Here is a 25,339-nt window from a genome sequence, read left to right as displayed (position 1 = left end):
TTACTTCTCTGTTCCAATACCACAGTATAACAATATGCTGACATGTCTTGAAGATTATTTTATTTCTTTTTATTATTCCAGTTATTATCCCTGTCTCAATTTCCCCCATTATTCTTCCTCATCACATACTTCCTCCCCATCGTCACTGCCAGTCCCCAGATTTTCCTAATCCCTGGAATCTCAAATATTATTGTTTTCAAATGTATCTTCTCTCACCGAGGCCCGACCAAGTATTTCCATGCTGCAAATGTGTCAGGGCTCTCATTATCAGCTGGTGTATAATTCCTGTTTAGTGGCTTGGTGTCTAAAAGGTCTTGATTGTCCAGACTGTTTGAGACTTCCGGTCTTCATTAGGGTAAACATTAACCTCAGCTTCTTCTATTATCTAATTCAACCACAGGGTTTTCCGGCTTGTGTCAATTGTTGGATGCAATATTTTTGTTTTTGAGTGCACAAAAAGAACTTTTTAAACTTATATTATTGGAAATAGCTAGAAGACCAGCTGGAAAAACAGGCAGTATTCTGTCTTATATGTGTTCCTAATCAAAATCAGAAAATGTGTTCTGGTGTCATCTTTGATGATTCTTTAGTTAGTTTGTTTGTCTGACTGATTTATAGATTGTTTCTATATGTAGCCTTGTATGTTCTGGAACAAAATTTCTATATAAAGTCCTGTGATTACCTGCCTTATCAAATTTTATTGGAAGTTACCAGAGGGGAAATATCAATGCAAGCAAAATGATTAATAAAATTGTAATAATAATTTGAGAAGTTAAGTTCTTCCAGAAGAACCTAAGCATTTTTTGTGTACAATCTATGAAATATCCATAGTTTTGATATGTCTAGACATCACTAGAGAAGCAATGAGAATGATAAAAAACTAGACACAGGCAGTGTAATCAAATATTTGGTGGTTGTGTACCAAATTTACATTTGATAGAATCCCTGAAATATTGGTCAGAATTATTATTTTTTCCTGATTTTTTTGATAGAATTTCTGTCTGGTCTCATTAAAATAATATAGATCTTGGGTGCAAAGATGCATCCAAGCATCCCTGCACTAGATGCCCAGATGGAGAAGATCTCCACAGCAACCATGACCTTGCCCTTGGTGCTATGGTAGACAGGGAGGAAGGTGACCCAGACACTGCAGAACACCAGCATGCTGAAGGTCAAGAACTTGGCTTCATTGAATGTGTCAGGCAGATTCTTGCCCAAGAATGCCACAGTGAAGCTTGCAAGGGCCAGGCAGGTCAGGTATCCCAGGACACAGTAGAATGCAGTAACTGAGCCCTTGTTGCACACAATGATGATGTGGCCATGCTCAGAGTGTTCATCAGTATCAACAAAGGGAGGGGAAACAGCTAGCCAGATTGCACACAGAATACATTGGAATAGGGAACATATGGGAATAATGTAGTTGGGTGTCCCTGATACCAAGAAGTTTCTCATCCTTCTTCCTGGATCTGTGACTTTGAAAGCCAGAACCACAGTGATTGTTTTGGCCAGAACTGTGGAAACAGCCACAGTGAATACAATTCCAAATGTGATTTGCTGTAAGATGCATGTTACTCTGTTAGGATAGCCAATGAAGAAAAAGGAGCACAGGAAACAGAACATGAGTGACATGATCAATATGTAGCTGAGCATTCTGTTATTGGCCTTCACAATAGGAGTGTCGTGGTGCTTCACAAAGACCCAAAGTACCACAGCTGTGATTGCAGAGAAGCAGAAGGCTACTAAGGCAAGAGCCATCCCCAAGGGGTCTTCATAACTTAGGAAGATCACAGCCTTCTCAATGCATTTGTTGTGTTCTGTGTTGGCATACTGGTCTTCTGGACAATTCAAACACTGATCCATATCTGATGTCCAAAAGAAAGTTTAGTTAGTGCTGTTTTAGAAATTGTATTGACAAGGTTTTTCAAGTAAGGGTGCTGAAATAAGGTTGTAATCCTGCCTTTGATGTTGACAAAGCAATTTGCAGGACATTGATGCTCAGCATTGCTTTCAATTCACAATGATCATAAAGATTTAAGGGGAAATAACACCAAGCCATTATTTGTTTGTCTATTTAACTTTGTTAATTATAGTATTTATAATGTTATCAGATAGCAAAGATTTCCTAAAACATTTTGTTCTATGTTGATATCCAGTAGATTTTTGAAATCAGAAATGATATACTCATAAATGAATATGTGTTTGGGTATATTTTATAAATACAAAACCTTAAACTTACTGGTTCCAGAGATTAATGACTGCCTTATAATTCATTTCCTATGACACACTGAGACCTTGACTTCTGTTTGGAAAAAAGATCTGGAGTAGCTACCCAAGAATTCAGTAACTCAAGCTCCCAGACAGAAACAACACTACATTTAACAGGTAAGCTTTGTATAGGGGCATATATTTATACATATGTGTTCATGTAAAAGTGACAATGTCATTATTCAATTTAAGTGATTCTTGTCATAATTCATAAGAAGGTGTAGAAGGTGTTGTAACATATCGATGTTTAAAAAGTAGAAAACATTAAATAAATGTGCCCTCAGATGTGTCTTCATTTGCCAATAAGTAAAGTTCTGATTATTGTTCATAAAATGCACTAATATTATCACTGAAGAAAAAATTCTGTAGATACTTTGTACTAAGGAGACCTTCACCTTGATTCCCTGTTTTGGATGCTGAGCACCTTCATCTTAGCCTCATCTCCATTCCACTGGGACTTTGTGTCTCTGGTGTACTCAAGGATGAAATCAGTATTGACAACAGAGTGAGCAAAATAACTGAGGAATCCTTCTGTCAGAGTGCATTTGTCTTAAGCAATAGTACACCATTCCTAAATGGTCATTCCCATCATGGCTACAATATGAACTATGACTGTAATTGCATTTAATATAATGTCATGTCAGAGAATGTTGATGTTCTTCCTTCATTTTTAGAATTCTTATTTATAACAATGCAGTTGTGGAGACCTATTATTTGATATGTCTCCTAAAAGCCTAAGAAGCTGGTTTAGCTATAAATAGAATATTTTGCTCTATGAGAGAGCTGGAGTTTAGTCACAGCACCCATTCCAAGTGTCTCACAGAGCATGTGAATGTAACTATAGGGGTAGTATTTTCTCATACATGTACCTATACATGTGTACCCATCCCCCATACATAAGAAATCAATGTAATAAAATATCTTATGGAATTTTGTGGAATTCATTGATGTAAATATTCCTATTTGCTTTTATATGTAAACTAATTTTAGTATACTTTAAAAACCATTTTTGAGCATGGTGCATGTACTTCAAAATGTATTTCAAAGGACATCTTCAGAGCAGGTTTATTTTTCCTACTACATGCATCATGGGAGTAAACTCAGACTGTAAGACTTAGCAACAAATTATACCACGTTGAACCATCTTGCAGGCAAAATAGGTCTTTTAAGATCTTTGATTCATTACATAGAATGAAAAGCAAAATATTGGAAAAACTATCCATAAACTGTTTTCATTTTGCCAACTCCCAGTAATTATGGATGTAATATGTAATATACTGAATATGCTTCTCTTCATATATTCTACATCATGAGTCAACTTTTTTACTTAACTTTCTCTAATTTTGTCACACATGCTTTCATCATGGTCCTCTGAATATTATATCCTTAGCAGTCTTTCACAAATTTGCAAATACTTTTGTCTTTATATTAATCTTACAGAGAACATGTTTGTCATACTTGTAAGTCTTATGTCCTAGTCCAGTAAATTTGATATGTGTGTTTCTTCCTTGGCTTCTTATGAACAAGGTATGCACAATCATTTCTAGAATTGCTATATTTATGAAATATGACTAAATTAATTCTTAACATATTCTAAAAAAATCTAATGTGCATGCATTTTTAAACAATAGATTAATTAATGGAAAATTTTATGAAGTATTCCCTCAAATTGTAGTTTTATGTTTTGAAGTATTTCTTTGTGATAATGTATTTGGCCATGAATTTGCAACTAGTCACTATGAGGGTATGTTACAGATATATGTGTTTGTTAGTTTTTTGGCAGGGTTTTGTTACTGTTTTATGTATCTGCAACAAGTAAATTAGAAAATTGATATATGTTACATTTGCTGTTGCCTTTTAGTTGAGTTTATTATCCCAGTGTGGTACAAGATGAATATATATTTGCAGGATTCATCAGAGCAGCCATCACTCACTTGTGTCATTGGAAATTTTATTTTCAGGGCAGGGGCTGCAAATAAAACAACAAGTTGCCATTCCCTCCTTCCAGATTCTTCTGAATCCAGGACTACAATCTGCACTGCACACAGAAGATGGCATCTGAGATTAAATGAGACACAAACTGATGATGAGTTTTAACTTCTTATTTTATGTTTTATATTATCACATTAAGATTTCAAAAAGCTCATTTTATGTACACCAACTGTTTGATATTTCACTCTTCCATTGATTAATGACCAGCTCTAAATAGTGAAAATATATTGAAAAAATCTATGATAGTTTCTGAATGTCTTCTAATTCAGGAAAAAGAGCTAATTGTAAGCCGTGTGCAAAATCTACAGAGATTGAAACCTGATGTTTTTTGTTAATTATTTTTTATATGTCACTAAATACTTTGAACAGACAAAGGAAACTTTAATTGAAACAATTTCTCAGCCAAGAGTAGCCTGTCCTTACTTGTTTGAAGCAATTTCTTAATTGATAAATGATGTGGAATTTTACTTTCAGTGTCAAGATATCCACCCACACCTGTCTTTCCATGACTATAAGCCATATGTCACATTACCGCTTTTTACTCAGCTTGTTAAAAATTAAAGTTTAGGCCATCTGGTCTGGCAGGCACTAAAGGTTTAAAAACTGGTGAGTAGGAGATCGAGTCAGCTAGGGAGCAGAGAGATCTCTCGGAGTGCGCACAGAAAGCGCACCCCCGTGCTGCCCCATCCAGGGACCAGGAACACAACTTTGGAACTTCTATTCCCACGCAGCAACTCTGAGGCACAGAACAAGGCTCTGCCCATCTGACGTCTGGACCAGTGGAGATCCAGGGACACAGACCAGAAAGATACAAGGAAAAGGTGAGAACATATCACTGACAATGAAATGGCAAGAGGAAAGAGAAAGAGTATATCCCAAGGAAACCAAGACAACCTGGCAACACCAGAACCAAGCTCTCCCATAACAGCAAACATCGGAATTCCAAATACTCCAGAAAAAGAAGATGCAGACCTGAAATCATGCCTCAAGACTGCTGATAGACATACTTAAACAAGAATGGGAGGAAAAGCAAAACGATTCAGAAGCTTTTAAAGAGGAAACAAGAAAAACACTCAAAGAACTCAAAGAACTAGAGGAAAACAGAAACAAAGAAATGAAGGAATGGAAGAGGGAAATTAAAACAGAAATTGACACAATAAAGAAAACATTAAGGGATAACCCAAGAGGCAGAACACCAAAAAAAAAAAAAAAAAAAAAAAAAATCAGGAGTCACAGAAGCAAGCATTTCGAATAGATTACAAGAGATTGAAGAGAGAATCTCGGGGGCAGAAGACAACATTGTAAACATAAACAAAACAGCCAGAGAAGATGCAAAAAACAAAAAGCTCCTAACCCAAAATGTCCAGGAAATCCAAGACACAATGAGAAGACCGAACCTAAGAATAATAGGAATAGAAGAGGGAGAAGAGTATCAACTAAGAGGCACAGTAAATATCTTCAACAAAATCGCAGAAGAAAACTTCCCTCCCTCAAGAATGAGATGACCAGGAGCATGAAAGAAGCCTTCAAAACTCCAAATAGATTGGACCAGAAAAAAATACCTCCTGACACATAATAGTCAAAAAACCAAGTGCCTAAAGCAAAGAAAGAATACTAAAAGCAGTAAGGGAAAAGGTCTAGTAACATATAATGGCAGACCAATCAGAATGACACTCGATTTCTCAACAGAGACTATGAAAGCTAGAAGAGCCTGGACAGACATCATGCACACCCTAAGAGAGCACAAGTGCCAGCCCAAGCTGCTATACCCAGCAAAACTATCAATCACCATAGATGAAGAGATGAAGATATTTCAAGACAAATCAAAATACACAGAATATCTGACCACAAACCCAGCACTACAATGAATTTTAGGTGGAAAACCCAATATAATGAGGGAAAATACAGCTTAGTGAAAACCAGAAAACTAAACAAGAAAACCAAAAGAAGAAAAAGACACAGACACAACTCAACCCACAAAAGCAATAATAGCAGGAAACAGAAACAACTATTCCTTGATATCTATTAACATTAATAGACTGAACTTCCCAATAAAGAGACATAGGCTATCAGAATGGATATATAAACAAATACCAGCCTTTTGCTGCATACAGGAAACTCATCTCAGAGACAAAGACAGACACTATCTCAGAGTAAAAGGGTGGGAAAAAAACTTCCAAGCAAACAGCCCCACGAAGCTAGTTGGAGTGGCTATTTTAATATGGAATAAATAAATTTTCAAACAAAAGTTACCAGAAAAGATAAGGAAGGACACTTTTTACTCATTACAAGGGAAATCTGTCAGGAGGAACTCTCAGTCCTTAACATATATGCTCCAAATAAAACAGCACCCACAATCATAAAAGAAACCCTACTAAATCTCAAAAAATACATTTCACTCCCACACAAGTGGGAGACTTTAATACCCCACTCTCTCCAATGGACAGATCATAAAAACAGAAACTAAACAAGGTCACTGTAAAACTAGCAGAGACTTTGAACAAACTGGAATTAATAGATATCTACAGGACATATCATCCTAAAGTAAAAGAATACACCTTCTTCTCAGCACCGCATGGCACCTTCTCGAAAATTGACCACATAATTGGACACAGAACGAGCCTCAATCGATTTAAGAAGATTGAAATACTCCCATGCATCCTCTCAGAGCACCATGTACTACGGCTGGTCTTCAAGAACAACAAAAACAACAAAAATCCCACAAACACATAGAAACTAAACAACGCTTTGTTAAATGATAGCAGGGTCAAAGAAGAAATAAAGAAAGAAATTAAGGATATTCTAAAATTCAATGAAAATGAAAACACAACATACCCAATCGTATTGGAGGTAATGAAAGCAGTACTGAGAGGAAAACTCATAGCCCTAAGTGCTTCCAAAAAGAAACTGAAGAGAGCTTACATCAGCAACCTGACAGCACAGCTAAAAGCCCTAGAACAAAAGGAAGCAGATATACCCAAGAAGAGTAGACGGCAAGAAATAATCAAAATTAGGGCCGAAATAGACCAAATAGAAACAAAAAGAACCATTGAAAAAATCAACAAAACCAAGAGTTGGTTTTTTGAGAAAATCAACAAGATTGATAAACCCCTATCAAGACTAACTAGAGGGCGAAGAGAGAGTATACAAATTAAAAAATCAGAAAGGAAAGTGGGGACATAACAACTGAAACTGAGGAAATTCAAGAAATCATCAGATCCTACTACAAAAACTTATACTCCACAAAATTGGAAAATCTGGAGGAAATGGATGAATTCCTAGAAAAATACAAGATTCTAAAGTTAAACCAAGACCAAGTAAACCATCTAAATAACCCTATAACACCTAAAGAAATAGAAGAAGTCATCAAAAGCCTCCCAACCAAAAAAATCCCAGGCCCAGACATGTTTAGTGCAGAATTTTGCCAGACATTTATTGCAGATATAACACCAATACTCTCCAAACTATTCCAAAAGATAGAATCAGATGGAATACCACCTAACTCATTTTTTGAGGCTACAATAACTCTCGTACCTGAACCACACAAAGGCCGTACAAGGAAAGAAAACTTCAGACCAATCTCACTTATGAACATTGATGCAAAAATACTCAACAAAATCCTTGCAAACCGAATCCAAGAACACATCAAAACGATCATTCATCATGACCAAGTAGGCTTCATCCCTGGGATGCAGGGATGGTTTAATATAAGAAAATCCATCAATGTAATCCACCATATAAACAAACTCAAAGAACAAAATCACATGGTCATCTAACTAGATGCTGAGAAAGCATTTGACAAAATTCAACATGCCTTCATGTTAAAAGTCCTGGAAAGTACAGGAATCCAAGGTTCATACTTAAACATAATAAAGGCAATATACAGCAAACCAACAGCCAACATCAAACTTAATGGTGAGAAACTTGAAGCAATGCAGGTAAAATCAGGGACTCGACAAGGCTGCCCACTCTCCCCCTACCTATTCAACATAGTACTGGAAGTCCTGGCTTTAGCAATTAGACAGCAAAAGGAAATCAAGGGGATACAAATCGGAAAGGAAGAGATAGAAACATCACATTTTGCCGATGACATTATAGTGTACTTTAGTGACCCCAAAATTCCATCAGAGAACTACTACAGCTGATAAACAAGGTCAGAAATGTGGCTGAATACAAAATTAACTGAAACAAATCAGTAGTCTTCCTATACTAAAAGAACAAACATGTGGACAAATAAATTAGGGAAAAGGTACCCTTCACAATTGTCACAAAATCTATGAAATACCTTGGTGTGACTCTAACCAAGCAAGTGAATGACCTGTATGGCAAGAACTTCAAACCTCTAAAGAAGGAAATTGAGGATGATCTCAAAAAATGTAAAGATGTCCCATACTCATGGATTGGAAAAATCAACATTCTAAAAATGGCCATCCTACCAAAGCAATCTACAGATTCAATGCAATCCCCAGGAAAATTCCAACCAAGTTCTTCATGGAATTGGAAAGGTCAATGTGCAATTTTATATGGAATAACAAAAGACGTAGAATAGCGAAATCCATCCTCAACAACAAGAAAACATCTGCGGGAATCACTATCACCTCAAGCTATATTACAAGGCAATTGTGCTGAAAACTGCATGGTACTGGTACAGAAATAGGCATGTGGATCAATAAAATAGAATAGAAGATCCAGAAATGAGCCCTTATGTATATGGTCACCTGATTTTTGACAAAGGAGTTGTAAACATTCAATTGAAAAAGGACAGCCTATTCAATAAATGGTGCTGGTCCAACTGGCACTCAGCATGCAAAAGAATGAAAATAGACCCATTCTTATCTCCTTGTACAAAGCTCAAGTGTAAGTGGATTAAAGATCTCCACATTAAACCAGATAAATTGAAACTATTAGATGAGAAAGTAGGGAAAACCTTAGAACACATATGCACAGAGTAAATTTCCTGAACAAAACACCATTGGCTCAAGCTCTAAGGTCAAAGATTAACACATGGGACTTAATGAGATTGCAAAGTTTCTGTAAGACTAAGGACATTGTCAAGAAAACAAAATGGCTGCCAACAGAATGGGAAAAGATCTTCACCAACTCCACATCAGATAGAGGCCTAATATCCAAGGTATACAAAGAACTCAAAAAGCTAGACACCAGAGAATCAAATAACTTTATTAAAAATGGGGTACTGAGCTAAACAAAACGTTCTAAGCTGAGGACTATCGAATGGCTGAGAAACATCAGAGGAAGTGCTAGACGTCTTTTGCCATCAGGGAAATGCAAATCAAAACAACCCTGAGATTCCACCTCACACTAGTCAGATTGGCCAAGATCCAAAACTCAGATGACAACAGATGCTGGCGAGGTTGGGGAGAAAGAGCAACACTTCTCCACTGTTGGTGGCTTTGCAAACTGATACAACCACTCTGGAAATCAGTCTGGCATTACCTCAGAAAATTGGACATAGGACTACTTGAATACCCAGCTATTCCCCTTCTGGGCATATTGCCCAGAGGCATGTTAGTACTCAACAATGATATACGCACTACAATGTTCATAGCAGCTCTATTTATAATAGCCAGAAGTTGGAAAGAACCCAGATGTCCTTCAGAAGGTGAATGGATACAAAAATTTGGTACATTTACACAATGGAGTACTACTTAGCTATAAGAAACAATGACTTAACAAAATTCTTAAGAAATTGGATGCATCTAGAGAATATCATCCTGAGTGAGATAACCCAGTCACAAAAGAACAGAAATAATATACAGTCACTGATAATGGGATACTAACCCCAGATAGCACTGACCACTCCAGAAACTACTCACAGACTGTGTAAAGCTCAAGAAAAAAAAAAAGAAAGAATGAAAAAAAAATCATTATGCTCAATCCTTACATACCAAGAAAACGTTGACTAATTCCGGGTTACATCCTGTTTTGCATGTATTTTATGCTCATTGTAACTAGTAATACCTTAATGCACACTATCAAATCTTTAAAAAAAAAGCCAAATATTGACAAAAATGTATTCGTATACTTTTATGCAAAAATCCTTAAAATTTGTACATTTATTTTTGTTTTTTAAAATAAAGTTGTTCAAAAAAATTAAAGTTTAATTAAAGCAACAGAGAAACAAGTTACTATTTGAAAGACATTTGACACAGGAAAATATTTCCTTACTTCACAGATAATATATAACCTTGTATAAGTCAGCATAGCAAAGCATAAAAATGGGATAAAAATCAAAATATCAGAATATGTAGACACTGGTTTAATATGGGTGGAAATGATAAATTGGTGTGCAATGGCCTTGAATATGGAGTGTTTTAGAATATCAAAATGCTCTACACTGTCGGCAAATACCAGAAAAAGCTGGTTAGCCATTAGCTTGCTTAAATTAATTGAAGACTTAAAACTTTTTTCCAGGTTTTTTATATTGTTTAAATAGTGTCTTACAGGGAAGTATCAGTAGAATAATACTCCCAATGAAGTTCAGAGTACATTGTATTATTTTATTCACCACCATTTTTCTTTAAATATATGTTAACAACTTATAATAATTTAAAGGCTATTTTTACTTAGAGTAAGGAAAATAGGATTACCTTAGTCCTTTATGTTAATTTATTTATGTTAGTGTCTTCTTATCACACAGGGATTGTTTGGACTCACACTATAAGGAAGACTGGCAATAAACAGACAGAGATTTTCAGACCTCTGCCTTTACAGGGCTTGGATAGAAACATGAACCAACAAAACTACCTGACATTAATTTTAACTTTCAAGGATAATGATTTTCTGTGCATGTATTATAGTATTGTCAATAGATTTATGAAAGAAAATATTATGATATCCATATGTGTTCCTTCTTTCCTATCTCTTTTGTTTTATTTCTTTAAATCTTAATGAATGTTAGACTTGGTTAAGAACTATTTCCGAATGTTTTTGGTAAAGGATGTAAATGTGTATTGTGTGGATCGGCATATGTTGAAACATGACTGCATCACTGGAATAAATTCTTCCTTTTCTCAGAGAATGGTCTTTCTGTTGTGTATTGTGTTCTTTCCATAGGCATTTTAGTCGATAATTGTTCTATACATATCCATCAAATGTATTGTCGTCTAATTTCCTTTGTTCCCTCTTATTACACATTATAATGTTTTCCTCTACTTATATAAAGAATATTGCTCTTCTTGTAAGTGAATGAATGATATGGGCAACCAAGGAATGCCTTTAAAATGAGGCAGCCTTGTTGTGTTTGGTTTTATTTAGTGAATGTTAAAATATTCTGTTATATTTGAAAATTAATTATTACTTTTGTCTTGTTGCTGTTATTGTTTTATGTAATGTGTTTTGAAAGCCATTTATTCCTGCATTATTTTTAGAGCTGTCTATATTTTTCTTTGCCTATTTGTTAATCTTACTTAAATGCGTAAAATGCATTCTTTAATGCTTTTTAAAACGTAATTTTTTGTAATATAAATTTCTGTAATTGGGTTCATTAGTGAAATTGGTAAATGTCCCTCCATTACATGGAAAAACATTTTTGGGTATAATGACAAGAGTTAGCAATTATGACTCATTGTTTCATAGCTATAACATTAATGTCACTATTATCAACATGTGTCCCAGGGATTTAAGGTAGGTGAGATCACTGTGCAGTGTAATAGCAATGATGATTTGAAGAGAATATTGTTCAGTTTAAAGGAAAGATTATCAAACTGTGGTGAAAAAAAATTTGTATTTGTTAAATTTCAGAAAATCGTTCATATACAACAAAGCAGATTTTATGCATATATGAAATCTTCAAAGAATCAGAAAAATTACAATATGGATAATAAACATTATACAGGATCCTAGATATTGGCTCCTGATGTGATGAAATGTTTCATATTAACATGTTGCAGTGTATGCACTTGACAGTTTTTACTGCTGTTTGTCATAAATCAATAAGTTAATAAACACCCACCTTTCTACTTCCCGTGGCCAACTCAATCATGTCTTCATATAAGTGAAAATGTCTACTTTGTAGAAAATATGGACTGAATTTTCCTATCTTAACCTTAGTTGCAAGGTGTTGTGAGAAATTCAAAATGTGAAAAACGTCATATTCTTCCTGCTGGATTTCTCTCTGTTTCATAATCACGTTTTCCCCAAGAGGATTAGTGAAGTGGGTCTTTCTCAGAAAGGAGTTTAGCTAAAAGACAACAATTGCACTATAATGAATATACAATTTCCTCAAGTCATAAAATGTATTCTGCTTTTATAGTAAAGAAAAAATATCAGATCTAAATAGATAAGGGTCATAGCAGATTGTTTAAAAACTGAGCATTTTTTATTGTCAAATAATGTCGATGTGTTGTTCTTGAAATTTGTGAAATATAAAGCTACTATTAAAATATGTATTTACATAATATGCAAAGTGTTTAGAAGTAAGGAAAGGGCAGATGATAGAATTATGAAAGAAGAATGAAACTATAACAAAAGCAATTGGATGAATAATATTATCATAATATCCCACGAATTTTATCAGACACAAACAGATAAAAAAATGCAGAACCAAACACAGATATGCAATGCACACACACACACACACACACACACACACACACACACACACACACACAAACCCACACACAAAAACCCACACACACAACCACACACACATTAACAAAGAGAGAGGCACACATCTTTTCTAAGTCACAATTATAATAGAGCTATACACTAATTTACACTCAAAATACATACATGTTGATACATATATGTAAATATTCAGGCACAAAAACGCATACATATGCACTTATCTAAAAGTACAGATTTGCAATCACATAAAATAGACACATTGACACATATAAGCATACACAGATTGACAGCACCGCACATGTGGAGACATAAATATATAAGCATCAACCCAGAGTGATAGTGACACATTGAAAAATATATACGCACACCTAATGCCAAAAACTAGGCAAAGGCCAAGACAAGCATAAATAAATAGCCAATCATATATAAAGAAAATTAGAAAAATATGTATAAGCACATACTAACATTTACAAAATCCATACAATGTTATAGAAAGTAATATACTCTGACAATTGATTACACAAACATATACACATTTATGAACACACAGAAAGAAAGTCATACATAGAAAAAACTGTTATTTGCCTCCACAGTCATACAGAGATAAACATGTATGTAAAAGGCAACACAAATATAAACACAGAGAAGCAGAAATACTAAAAAATGTTCAGTGAGAAAGATACACTCACATATAAATACATATAATAGACTGAACTGGATGCCACACTACTTGTTTAATAACTCTCAGAAAATTAAGTAAGTTACCCAGAGCCTGCACTGGGGGTAGAATTACTATGGCATGCCAAAGGAAATTATTCCTCAATATGATTTTAATAAAATTGACAAATATAAGTAAAAACTCATCTTCCCATCATTAAAAAAATTCACGAGGAAACACTGTTTGTATTCAAAACTATAAGGGGTATACTGATGGATATTCGGGTTCTCTGTATGAAACCACTAATTTTCATTGGTAATCTGTGCTATCTTTTTGTATTTATATTTATAAAAGTCACTAGATTTGTTTTTCTCAAGGAAAAATCCTCAGAAACCTATCTATTTTGGAAAAATATTTTTTAGTTCATTAAGTGTAGGTATCTGAGAAACTGTAAATGGCTATGCTATTGAAAACACCAGACAGCATCCAATAAAGAAATCTACCTTCAAGCAGTGAGAACTGGCTCCTTTGCCATTAACTATTTCCTGATTATCAATCTGCTGTAAATTCATCTCATGGAGTGCATGGGCCACGGCATACACAGCATTGTATATGTTATGACTTGTCTCACTAAAGGTCATGTCAACCTCCTCTTCCATTAGCCAATCCAATGAGGCATTGGGCGAGGAGTTCTTCAGTATCTTACAGTTAGATGCTGAGTCTTCATAGTTAAAGTACTTCCACTCCGGCATTACCAGATATAAATCTTTGCTTCTGAGATGGTACCATGTCTGTACAAAATTTTTAAAGCTAGATATCTCACCATGGTGGTGTAGAAAAGTAAAAGTTCCATAGAATGTGCCGTGAGTTAAGTCTCTTTTACTGGTAGGGAAATTCCATTGTTTTGTGGTGAGCCATATTCTCTGAATAACTGGAGATTCCCACATTCTGAAGCTTAACTCCATAATACTGCTTATTTCCCCATAAATCACAATAACATTTGTTGAAGACATCAAAATTTGTTTGTAGTACATTTCAGTTTTGTGATAAAATTCAGCCTCATGAATTGATATCATGTTCACAAAGGCAAAACAAATTTTCTTCTTTTCACTCTCCTTTCTCAACTCTGATTGAAACTGATTGCCTTGCTCATCATTTGAAATAACAAGACCCACCCAGTTCCAGTTGAAGTAAAGTAAGAAGGAGACCATTGCCAGTGTTAGAGATGTGTCCTTTGGGGCCATCTGATAGAGATAGGGAAACTGTTCATTATCACTGAAGACGGAATGGAAAGGTCCGTAGGAAAGATGAAGGAGCTACAACACAGAGTAGAGCATGAGGCATAGTGCACATGAAATAACCTAATCATATTTACCTACAAACAGTTGATTATGTGTGACATTTCCTCTCATGTCTGATGCATATGAGCATATGTGGAAGCCTGGAACGTCCACTAATTGAGGGAACAGCAAGCACAGCTTTTTGACAAAGGGATAACAAAAGGTATTTGCACATTATAATAACTGCTGTTCTGTTTTCAGTTTTAGTTGTGATTTCTGTGTTTTCAATGTTTCAAGGGATTTTAGTCTATTTTCAGCATGGGGATATTTGACTAAAATTATTTTAAAGGCCATGTATGTCATTATATCATAATTCAAATACAATTCCTCTCATATTTAACAGTAATGGTCTATGGATAATACTACTTTAGCCTTTACAAAAACTATTCTTATCTTGCCCGACTTGAAGGTAGTCTTTGTACAGTAGAGGTTTGACTCACATAAAGCTGTCATAGATTTCCTTTTTTAGGATACATCTCCAAAATACTCTGGGAATACCTCCTCTGTAACTCCCAGAAAACATATAATCAGACCAAAATAAATTTTAGATTGTAAAATTGGTTTTATAATCTAAAACACATCATCAGCAGATCAGATTGAAAAACCCTTCCTACTAAATGCCCAGTCAGTTACGGTACAAAATTTATAGGATCCGTATGTTGTATCCCTTAGGAAAATAAACAAAAAGGAAAATTAGAATAGATAGAGTTTTCTCCTCCATTCAAAGTGTCTGATAATGATCAAAAAAAAAAAAAAAAAAAAAAAAAAAAAAAAAAAAAAAAACATGAGAAAAAATATGTAAGAAGAAGGTGTCAGAAACCCATGACCCTTCTTTCTTACAAAAGTTTACTTGTGAAATTCCACCTTTATATCTTATGATGAGGAAACAAAAGAAAAACAAGATAAGACATAGCAGTAAGCTCTATAATGATATGACGTAATCATTATATTATTAAAAATATTGGGTGTGTGCAATACATGTGCTCAGGCCAAATGCTACCGGGAAGAGCAGAAGTCCAGGGACACAGGTCTTGTGAGATTGGGCTGTGAGTAGCTGGGGCGCAGAGAGTTCTGGGTCGAGGGCCTGGAAAGCAAATCCCATTGGTTCAGGGAAGCAGAAACTCAGCCATAGAAACTTGGTTTCCACCCGGATGGCCCTTGAATGCAGAACTAATGCTCAGGCTATCTTCCAAAAGGAACAGCAGGTATCTAGGGACACAGGCCAGGTACATGGGAGAGACAGGAAACAATCACTAACAATGAGACCTTATATAATGAAAGACAACAATATGACAAGAAGAAAGCAGAAGAACTTACCCCAGAGAAAGCAAGACAATCTGGCAACACCAGAACACAACTCTCTCATCATAGCAAACAGCAGAATGCCAAACAATACAGAATGAAAAGACTTAGACCTGAAATCATACCTCATTTTCCTTAAGTGAGAATGGGAGGAAAACCATAAAGAAATAAAAGCTATTAAAGAGGAAACAAGAAAAACACTAAAAAAATATCAAATAACTAGAGGAAAACAGAACCAAAGAGAAGAAACAATGGAAAAAGGAATTTAAAATGGAAATAGAATAAAGAAAACACTATATGAGACAACCCTAAAGGTAGAAAACCTAAAAAAGAAATCAGGTGTCACAAATTCAAGCATCTCCAACAGACTACATGAGATGGAAGAGAGAATCTTGGGGGCCGAAGACAACATTGAAAACATAGACAAAACAGTCAGAGAAGATGAAAAAACCAAAAGAATCCTAAACCAATTTCCAGGAGATTCAGGACACAATGAGAAGACCAGACCTAAGGATAATAGGAATAGAAGAGGGCAAATAGTATCAACTAAGAGGTACAGTAAATATCTTCAACAAAATCATAGAAGAAAACTTCCCTCCCCTTAAGAATGAGATGACCATGAGGATAAAGGAGTGCTACAGAACTCCCAATACAGTGTACCAGAAAGGAAATTCTTCCAGACACATAATAGTCAAAATGCCAAGTGCCCAAAGCAAAGAAAAAATACTAAAAGCAGTAAGGGGAAAAGTTGATGTAACATGTAAAGGCGGACCAATCAGAGTCACACCCAACTTCTTAATAAAGACTATGAAAACTAGAAGAGCCTGAACAGACATCATGCAGACCCTAAGAGAACACAAGGGTCAGCTCAAGCTGATACACCCAGCAAAACTCTCAATCACCATAGATGGAAAGACCAAAATATTCCAAGAAAAAACTAAATTTACACAATATCTGATGATAAACCCAGTAGAACAAAAAATTATAGATGGAAAACCCAGTACAAGGAGGGAAACTACATCCTAAAAGACAAGAAAATACCTAAGCAAGAAACCCAAAAGAAGAGATTCACAGGCACAATTTTACCTCCCAAAACAAAAAAAAAAAAAAAAAAAAAAAAAGCAGGAAATAGCAACCAATATTCCCTAATATCTGTTAACATAAATTGTTCCAATTTCCAATAAAAAGATATAAGCTATCAGACTGCAAACATAAACAAAACCCATCATATTTCTGCATACAGGAAATTCACCTCAGAGACAAAGACAGACACTATCTCAGAGTAAAAGTTTGGGAAAAAAATTCCAAGCAAATGGCCCCAAGAAGCAAGCTGGAGTAGCCATGCTAATATTCAATGACGGAGACTTTCAACCAAAAGTTATCAAAAAAGATGAGGAAGGACACTTTTTTACTCATTATACAGAAAATTGGTCAGGAGGAACTCCCAATCTTTAACATATATGCTTCAAATAAAAGAGCAACCATATTCATAAAAAGAACTCCACTAAAGCTCAAAAAATACATTGCACCCCACACAATGATAGTGGGAGACCTCAACACTCCACTCTCGTCAATGAACAGATCATGAAAACAGAAACTCAACAAGGACACAGTAAAACTAGCAGACATTATGAACCAATTGGAAATAATAGATATCTACAGAACATATTATCCTAATACAAAAGAATACACTTTCTTCTCAGCACCTCATGGCACCTTCTCCAAAACTGACCATATAATTTGTCACAAACCAAGTGTCAATAGATATGAGAAGATTGAAATACTCCCAAGCATCCTTTCAGATCCCCATGGTCTAAGGCTGGTTTTTAGTAACAGCAAGGACAACAAAAAGCCCATATAAACATGGAAAGAAAAAAATGCTCTATTAAATGATAGTATGGTCAAAGATAAAATAAAGATAGAAATTAAGGATTTTCTAAAATATAATAAAAATGAAAACACAAAATACCCAAACCTATGGGATGCAATGAAATTAGCAATGACATGAAAACTCTTACCTCTGAGTGCTTCCAAAATGAAACAGGAGAGAGCATACACTAACAACTTGACAGCACAGTTGAAAGCTCTAGAACATAAGAAAGCAGATACACCCAAGAGGAGTAGACAGCAAGAAATAATCAAACTCAGAGCTGAAATTGACCAAAAACAAAACAAAACAAAACTAAACTAAACTAAACAAAACAAAAACCAATCAAATAATGAACAAAACCAAGAGCTGGTTCTTTTAGAAAATCAACAAAATTGATAACCCTTAGCCAGACTAACTAGAGGGCAAAGAGAGAGTATGCAAATTAACAAAATCAGAAATAAAAGTTGAGACATAACAACTGAATGCAAGGAAATTCAAGAAATCATCAAACCTTACTACAAAAGCCTATACTCAACAGAGGTGGAAAATCAGGAGGTAATGGATGAATTCCTAGACAGATACCAGATACTAAAGTTAAATCTGAACCAGGAAAATCACCTAAATAATTCTATAACACCTAAAGAAATTGAAGCAGTCATCAAAAGCCTTCCAACAAAAAAGCCCAGGTGCAGGTGGGTTAAGTGCAGAATTTTATCAGAAATTTATTGATGACATACCAATACTCTCCAAACTACTCCACACAATAGAATCAGATGGAACATTACCTAACTCATTTTTTGAGGCCACAATAAATCTCGTTCCTAAAACACACGATGATCCTAGAAGGAAAGAGATCTTCAGACTAATCTCACTCATGAACATTGATGCAAAAATACTAAAAAATACCCTTGCAAACTGAATCCAAGAACACAACTAAATTATCATTCACCACAATCAAGTAGGCATCATCCCTGGGATGCAGGGATGGTTTAATATACGGAAATCCATCAACTTAATCCACAATATAAACAAACTCAAAAAAAAAAAAAAAAAAAACACACATGGTCATCTCACTACATCAAGAGAAAGAATTTGACAAAGTTCAACACCCCTTTATTTTAAAAGTCTTGGAAAGAACAGCAAGCCGAGGCCCATACCTAAACATAATAAAAGCAACATACAGCAAACCAACAGCCAACATCAAATTAACAGTTGGAAACTTAAAGCAATGCCTCTAAAATCATAGTACAAAAAGTCCTGGCCGGATCAATTAGAGAGCTAAAGGAAAACAAAGGGATACAAATTGGAAAGGAAAATCAAAAATATCACTGTTTGCAGAAGGCATGATAGCGTACTTAAGTGACCCCAAAAATTCCACCAGAGAAATTCTACAGCTGATAAACAAGTTCAGCAAAGTGGATGGTTATAAGACTAACTCAAACAAATCAGGAATCCTCTTCTACTCAAAGGACAAACAAGTTGAATCAGAAATTAGGGAATGGATACCCTTTACAATAGTCACAAACAATATGAAATACTTAGGTGTGACTCTAACCTGTATGACACCTAACCTGTATGAATAACCTGTATGACATGAACTCCAAACTTCTGAAGAAGGATATCAAGGAAGATCTCTGAAAATGGAAAGATCTTTCATGCTCATGGATAAAAAGGATCAAAATTTTAAAAATGGCCATCTTACCATAAGCTATGTACAGATTCAAGGCAATCCCCATCAAATTTTCAACCATTTCTTCATAGAGTAGGAAAGACCAATGTGCAATTTCATCTGGAATAACAAAAGATCTAGAATAGCTAAATCCATCCTCAACAATCAGAAATCATCTTCAGGAATCATTATCCCATACCTCAAGGTACATAACAAGACAATTGTGCTAAAAACTGCATAGTACTGGTACAGAGCGAGGCACATGGATCAATGGAAGAGAATAGAATTTAGAAATGAGCCCTCACATAAATCGTCACTTGATTTTTGACAAAGGAGTTGTAAACATTCAATGTAAAAAGGCCCGCCTATTCAACAAATGGTGTTGGTCCAACTGGCACTCAGCATGCAGGAGAATGAAAATAGACCCTTTCTTATCTCCTTGTACAAAGCTCAAGTGCAAGTTGATCAATGATCTCCACAATAAATCAGCTACACGGAAATTGTTAGAAGAGAAAGTAGGGAAAACCTTAGAACACATAGGCCCAGGAGAAAATTTCTTCAATAGAACACCAATGGGTCGAGTTCTAAGGTCAAAGATTGACAAATGGGACTTAATGAGATTGCAAAGTTTCTGTTAGGCTAAAGACACTGTAAAGAAAACAAAACATCATCCAACAGATTGGGCAAAGATCTTTACCAATCCCACATCAGATAGAGGCCTAATATCCAAGGTATACAAAGAACTAAAAAAGCTAGACACCAGAGAATCAAATAACCCTATTAAAAATTGGGTATAGAGCTAAACAAAAAGTTCTCAACTGAGGAATATCAAATGGTGGACAAGTATCTAAGGAAGTGCTAACATCCTTAGTCATCAGGGATATGCAAATCAGAACAATCCTGAGATTCCACCTCATATCCACCACAATGGCTAAGATCAAAAATTCAGATGACAGCAGGTCCAGGCGAGGATGCAGAGAAAGAGGAACACTTCTCCACATTTGGTGATGTTGTAAACTGATACATCCACTCTGGAAATCAGTCTGGCAATTCCTCAGAAAATTGGACATAGTACTACCTGAAGACCCAGTTATTCCAGTTCTGGACATATACCCCAGAGAAGCTCCAACATACAACAAGGACACATAAACCACAATGTTCATAGCAACCCTATTTATAATAGCCAGAAGGTAGAAGGAAACCAGATGTCCTTCACTAGATGAATGGATACAAAAATGTGGTATATTTTCACAATGGATTACTACTCAGTTATCAGAAACAATGAATTTAATAAATTCTTCAGAAAATAGATACATCTAGAGAATATTATCCTGAGTTATATAACCCTGTCACAAAAGAATAGACACAATATGCAGTCACTGATAATTGGATAAAACCCCAGAAAGGTCTGAACTCCCTAGAAAGAACTCACAGACTATATGAAGTTCAGGAAAAAAAAAATAAAAAAACATTATGATTAATCTTTACACACCAATAATACTTTGACTAATTCCAGGTTACAACTTCTTTTACATGTACTTTATGCTCATTGTAACTAGTAACTTCTTAATGCAGTCTCTCAAACCTTTAAAAAAACCGTAAGCACTGACAAATATATATTCGTATACTTTTATACAAAAATGCTATAAATTTGTACATTTGTCCTTGTTTCTTAAAATAAAGTTGTTCAATTAACAAATAAAGAAAATGACTTACAATAACTAGAGAAACATATTTCTTGAATTTTGACAGAAGATTTAATGACAATTGGCACTGTGATCATTGATGGTTGGTCATATGCTCAGTGGTAGTAAAATGACTATCACCACAGACTGGATTGGAAGCCTTCATGCTGTCTAGTGCCACTGAAACATCATGAGCTGCCAGGCTGAGAATGGTCTGTCATGCCTTTGCAAACAATACTCTAGATCCTTAAAAGATGTGCTATTGAGACAATGTTTGTAGTGTATAATTAATTCTATCAGTTTATTACTGATATCAAAATTTAGGACACCACAATAATTGTAAATGATAACTCAGTTATGTTCCAATGATTATCCAACGATAATCTAAATTTTTGTCCAAGATTAATATAACACATAAACGGGGGCAGAAATAAAGTGTTCTATATTTGGAAACTACACGAATCAGTCTCTGCTTACTAAGATTTGTATAAATAAACACTGTGACTGCCTTGCAGTCAACCCTGAAAGATTCTCTCTTTAGGTCAGACTCAATTCTTAGGGCCTTCTCTATTCCCCCTTTCTAGAATCTATCAAAATCTGGAGATGGCATCCAACAGAAGGTTTGTCATGTCTCTGTTTAATAAGTACCCTGGAACTACATGGATTAACAGATGAATAAATCTAATCTCATCTATTAATGTTCTTAATATCTGTCAAAGTCCCCCAAAGAGACATGATGTTAAGAATACTGGACTATGGGAACTCACATGTGGAGTTATTTTGTTCAGGAATATCCAGAAAATATAAGATATTCTCCATTTGGGTCCTGCAAGCAGAAATGAACACATGGTCTCCTCCATACAGAAATAATTAGGAAAATAACTATTACGGTTTTCTTGTAATAAATAGCGTATTACTGTTTCAGATTTTCCATCACAATGGTCAAAATTGTATATTTGGAAAGACATATTTGGTAAAAGATCAGGATTCTTGTTGATTTCATCCATTGAAAAGGCCAATGCCAAAGCATATTTGTGGTTTTTATTTGATTTTCTGTAAAAAAGTACATTATTTATTGTGGAAACATATCTTTTCATCATCAATAGAAGCTCTATTCTCTATGTAAGTTTGTGCATCTGAGCTCTAAAGATGAAAAATAGCCTTTTCCCCCAGACTGGATTGATATGAGAACCCAGAAAATAACAAACACATTAAAATTTATGACAGTTTTTCTTCTTTAAACAAATATGATATTGACCTCATCCACAGAGAGCATTTTCTTCCCTATTTTTGAGCGCTTGACCAAAAGGTAAAGAGAAAATCATAGATATTGACAAAACAGTAATTCTGGTCATGTCTTTAATTTGAAATCATTGAGAAATATAAAGATACATTCGTTATGAGAGCTATTGTGTTGCTGATATTTTCTTGTGGATTTAAATGCATTGGTTCAGGAAGAGGAAACTTGACTTATAAGGGAATAATGGACCTCTGCAACACCAGATATTGGTCAATATTAATAAAATGTTCTCTCATCTCTGACCTCATCTTGTTAATCTCTTCTTTCAATCTTTTGCTGAAAGACAATAATTCCTAAAGAGTTACTTTGAAATAAATTCAAATATCAAACATGCATTTGGTAAATGATACGTATCTATGCATGTGCATGTATAGCCTTGTGCTAGGTGCTTTGTATAGATATTTAGGGCCAACCTCACTTGCCAAGTATTATTCACCTACTTTCTGTTTACACAGGAATGTGATATATTTCCTCTGGGTACTTTTTAAATTATAACTTAATTTCTATAGAACATCCTTGATTACATTTCCAGTTACTCTAAAAAAGCACTAGCATTCAAGAGATTACTAGAAAAATAAATATTGCAGTGATATTTGTATGTGCCAGTATTATATGTTTATAAATTAGAAGAGATTTTTGTGCAAATTGTATAGAATATGTTATTTTTTGTTATAAAAGTGGACCACAAGATAGTGGGAATGCAATAGTACCACATTGTGTTTCTGTTCATGTAAAGAAAATTATGTTTTGTGTCATTTTTGTTATTTCATACAGGCTGTTCAATAAACACTAAACATACACCTTTATATTTAATGATTAAATTTGAGGTAATTTAATCTGGTTTTCACCAAAAATTTTATATGTGTGGTGATTTCATGCTATACTCTATAAAATAGTCCATTTTAGAAGAATATTCTTTATTAGCACACACACAGTATTCTCAATTAAATGTTGCCAATAAAGAATAGAAATTTGTGGATAGACCATGTGCAATGCTCCAAATACTATCTACAGCTAAAATTAAGGGAACATCCATAACGTATGTTGTCTGTGTAGCCTAGTAGTGTAAACGGTTGTGTTTCAAAACAACTATTAATAATTTACAAAAATGGGTATTGATACCACACTGGTAATATTTACCTATTATTTACAAAAATTACTAAAAAATAAGTCTCAGAAGGTATAAATATCATAATGGATCAGAGATTAACCAACTTAGACATGAAAGTGAAGACAAGTTTCTTAAATAATGACAAAAATAATTAATAGATAACTACTGTATCACTGTTCTCAAATGTTCCAAATATTCCATAACACCCATGCCAGTGACAAGGGACATAAACAGTCACCAGTGTAATTGATAGCCTCACTATTCAAAGAATGTAAATGTTTCATTTGATTCCATATGTCCCAAATATGTTTTACTCAAAAGAGAGAGTGCCAAACTTTATTAAACACAAAAGAAATTTATTGTACATACACATTGTAAAGCAAAAAGCCACAGGGCTTTTAAATTTTATCTTTTAAAACACTTGGATGTATTACCCTCTAATAACCTAAGTATTCCTTACTCATATACAGACACACATGTATATCCATCATTCATATCAATATAAACATTTGAGTGAAAATATCTCCTCTTTCCAAACTTAATGAAGCTTTAGAAGGCAAGAAGTGACCATATGCAGTGGATGTGAGAGAGTAAGTCTGTCTGTATGTAAATTTATTGACAACTATATGTGCCATGTCCTTTACTGGAACCAGCATATGCTCTAGGAGCAGCTCACCAATGGAAGGACTGTCAGCAGAGTTTATGGTCATTCATTTGCAACCACTTGGAATAAGTCACAATGAAAAATTATGGGATTAACTTTAATAAGCCATTAGTTTCTATAGTACAACACAAACTGTTATTAGGATGGCTCAGTGCTAAGGAGAAATGTAGACAGTCCTTTAAGCTCAACTTCCAGGACACCTGGAAGAGGAACAAAACCTTTTCTGGATTAATTAGGAGAAATTAGGATTGAATTTGTAAAAAAAAAAAAAAAAAGCTTAATTATCTGTTCAGTCTTAGAAACAGAAAAGAAGACTCAAGACTTTGCCCAATCTTGATCTTCACATCACTCAAGAAATAGACAAGTTTTCATTTACTTGAATAATACAAATGCACTTACAGGAAATTTAAAGTCTGGTTGATGTAATCTTTCTCCATAGGCTTCTGAACTGCTCCAAAAAGGAAGGAACAAGTTATCTCCAAGTCTTTATCCTGGACCTCATCCAAATTTACTTTCCAAAAGCACTTGGGATCAATGAAATTTGACATGATTAGTAGAATATTGTAGAGAAAGGAGAATACAATTAAAGGTAACATATTCTCCTGCCTTAAACCTGAGCAATGTGGATTGTGATGTGCCATGCGTATCAGCACATCAAATTTCTACCATCTTTTATTTCTCTGGGCAAAGGTGATGTTTGTTGCATATTCATGATTCTTATTTTTTTCAGATTTCTCCTGAGTCCTGGAGGAATATTAAACACTTTCTTCCCTGAAGCTCTGCAACTGGTGTTCACAGTCCATGTAATAAACAGGGTATGGTAAATACTTAGGAGAATAATTTATTCTCAAGCTCCATGATATCACTCATGTTTGTGAACCCCTAGATAGAAGTCCT

The 25,339-nt window shown here is 34.7% G+C and overlaps 1 protein-coding gene across 1 annotated transcript; it reads right to left on the bottom strand.

The window, feature by feature from the left end:
• Window positions 1-966: 966 nt before the first annotated feature.
• Window positions 967-25,083, bottom strand: LOC308439963 (vomeronasal type-2 receptor 116-like; the record flags this gene model as incomplete). The annotated part of the gene is made up of 6 exons (XM_080941898.1): window positions 967-1,862; window positions 4,200-4,323; window positions 12,230-12,457; window positions 14,005-14,817; window positions 22,135-22,420; window positions 24,842-25,083. 6 exons carry the CDS (start codon window positions 25,081-25,083, stop codon window positions 967-969), a joined length of 2,589 nt encoding a protein of 862 aa, XP_080798024.1.
• Between the last annotated feature and the right edge of the window lie 256 nt (window positions 25,084-25,339).

The sequence above is a fragment of the Micromys minutus genome, assembly GCF_963924665.1.
Source record: "Micromys minutus genome assembly, chromosome: 30".
NCBI lineage: Eukaryota > Metazoa > Chordata > Mammalia > Rodentia > Muridae > Micromys > Micromys minutus.
This window is presented reverse-complemented; position numbering and strand designations above follow the sequence as displayed.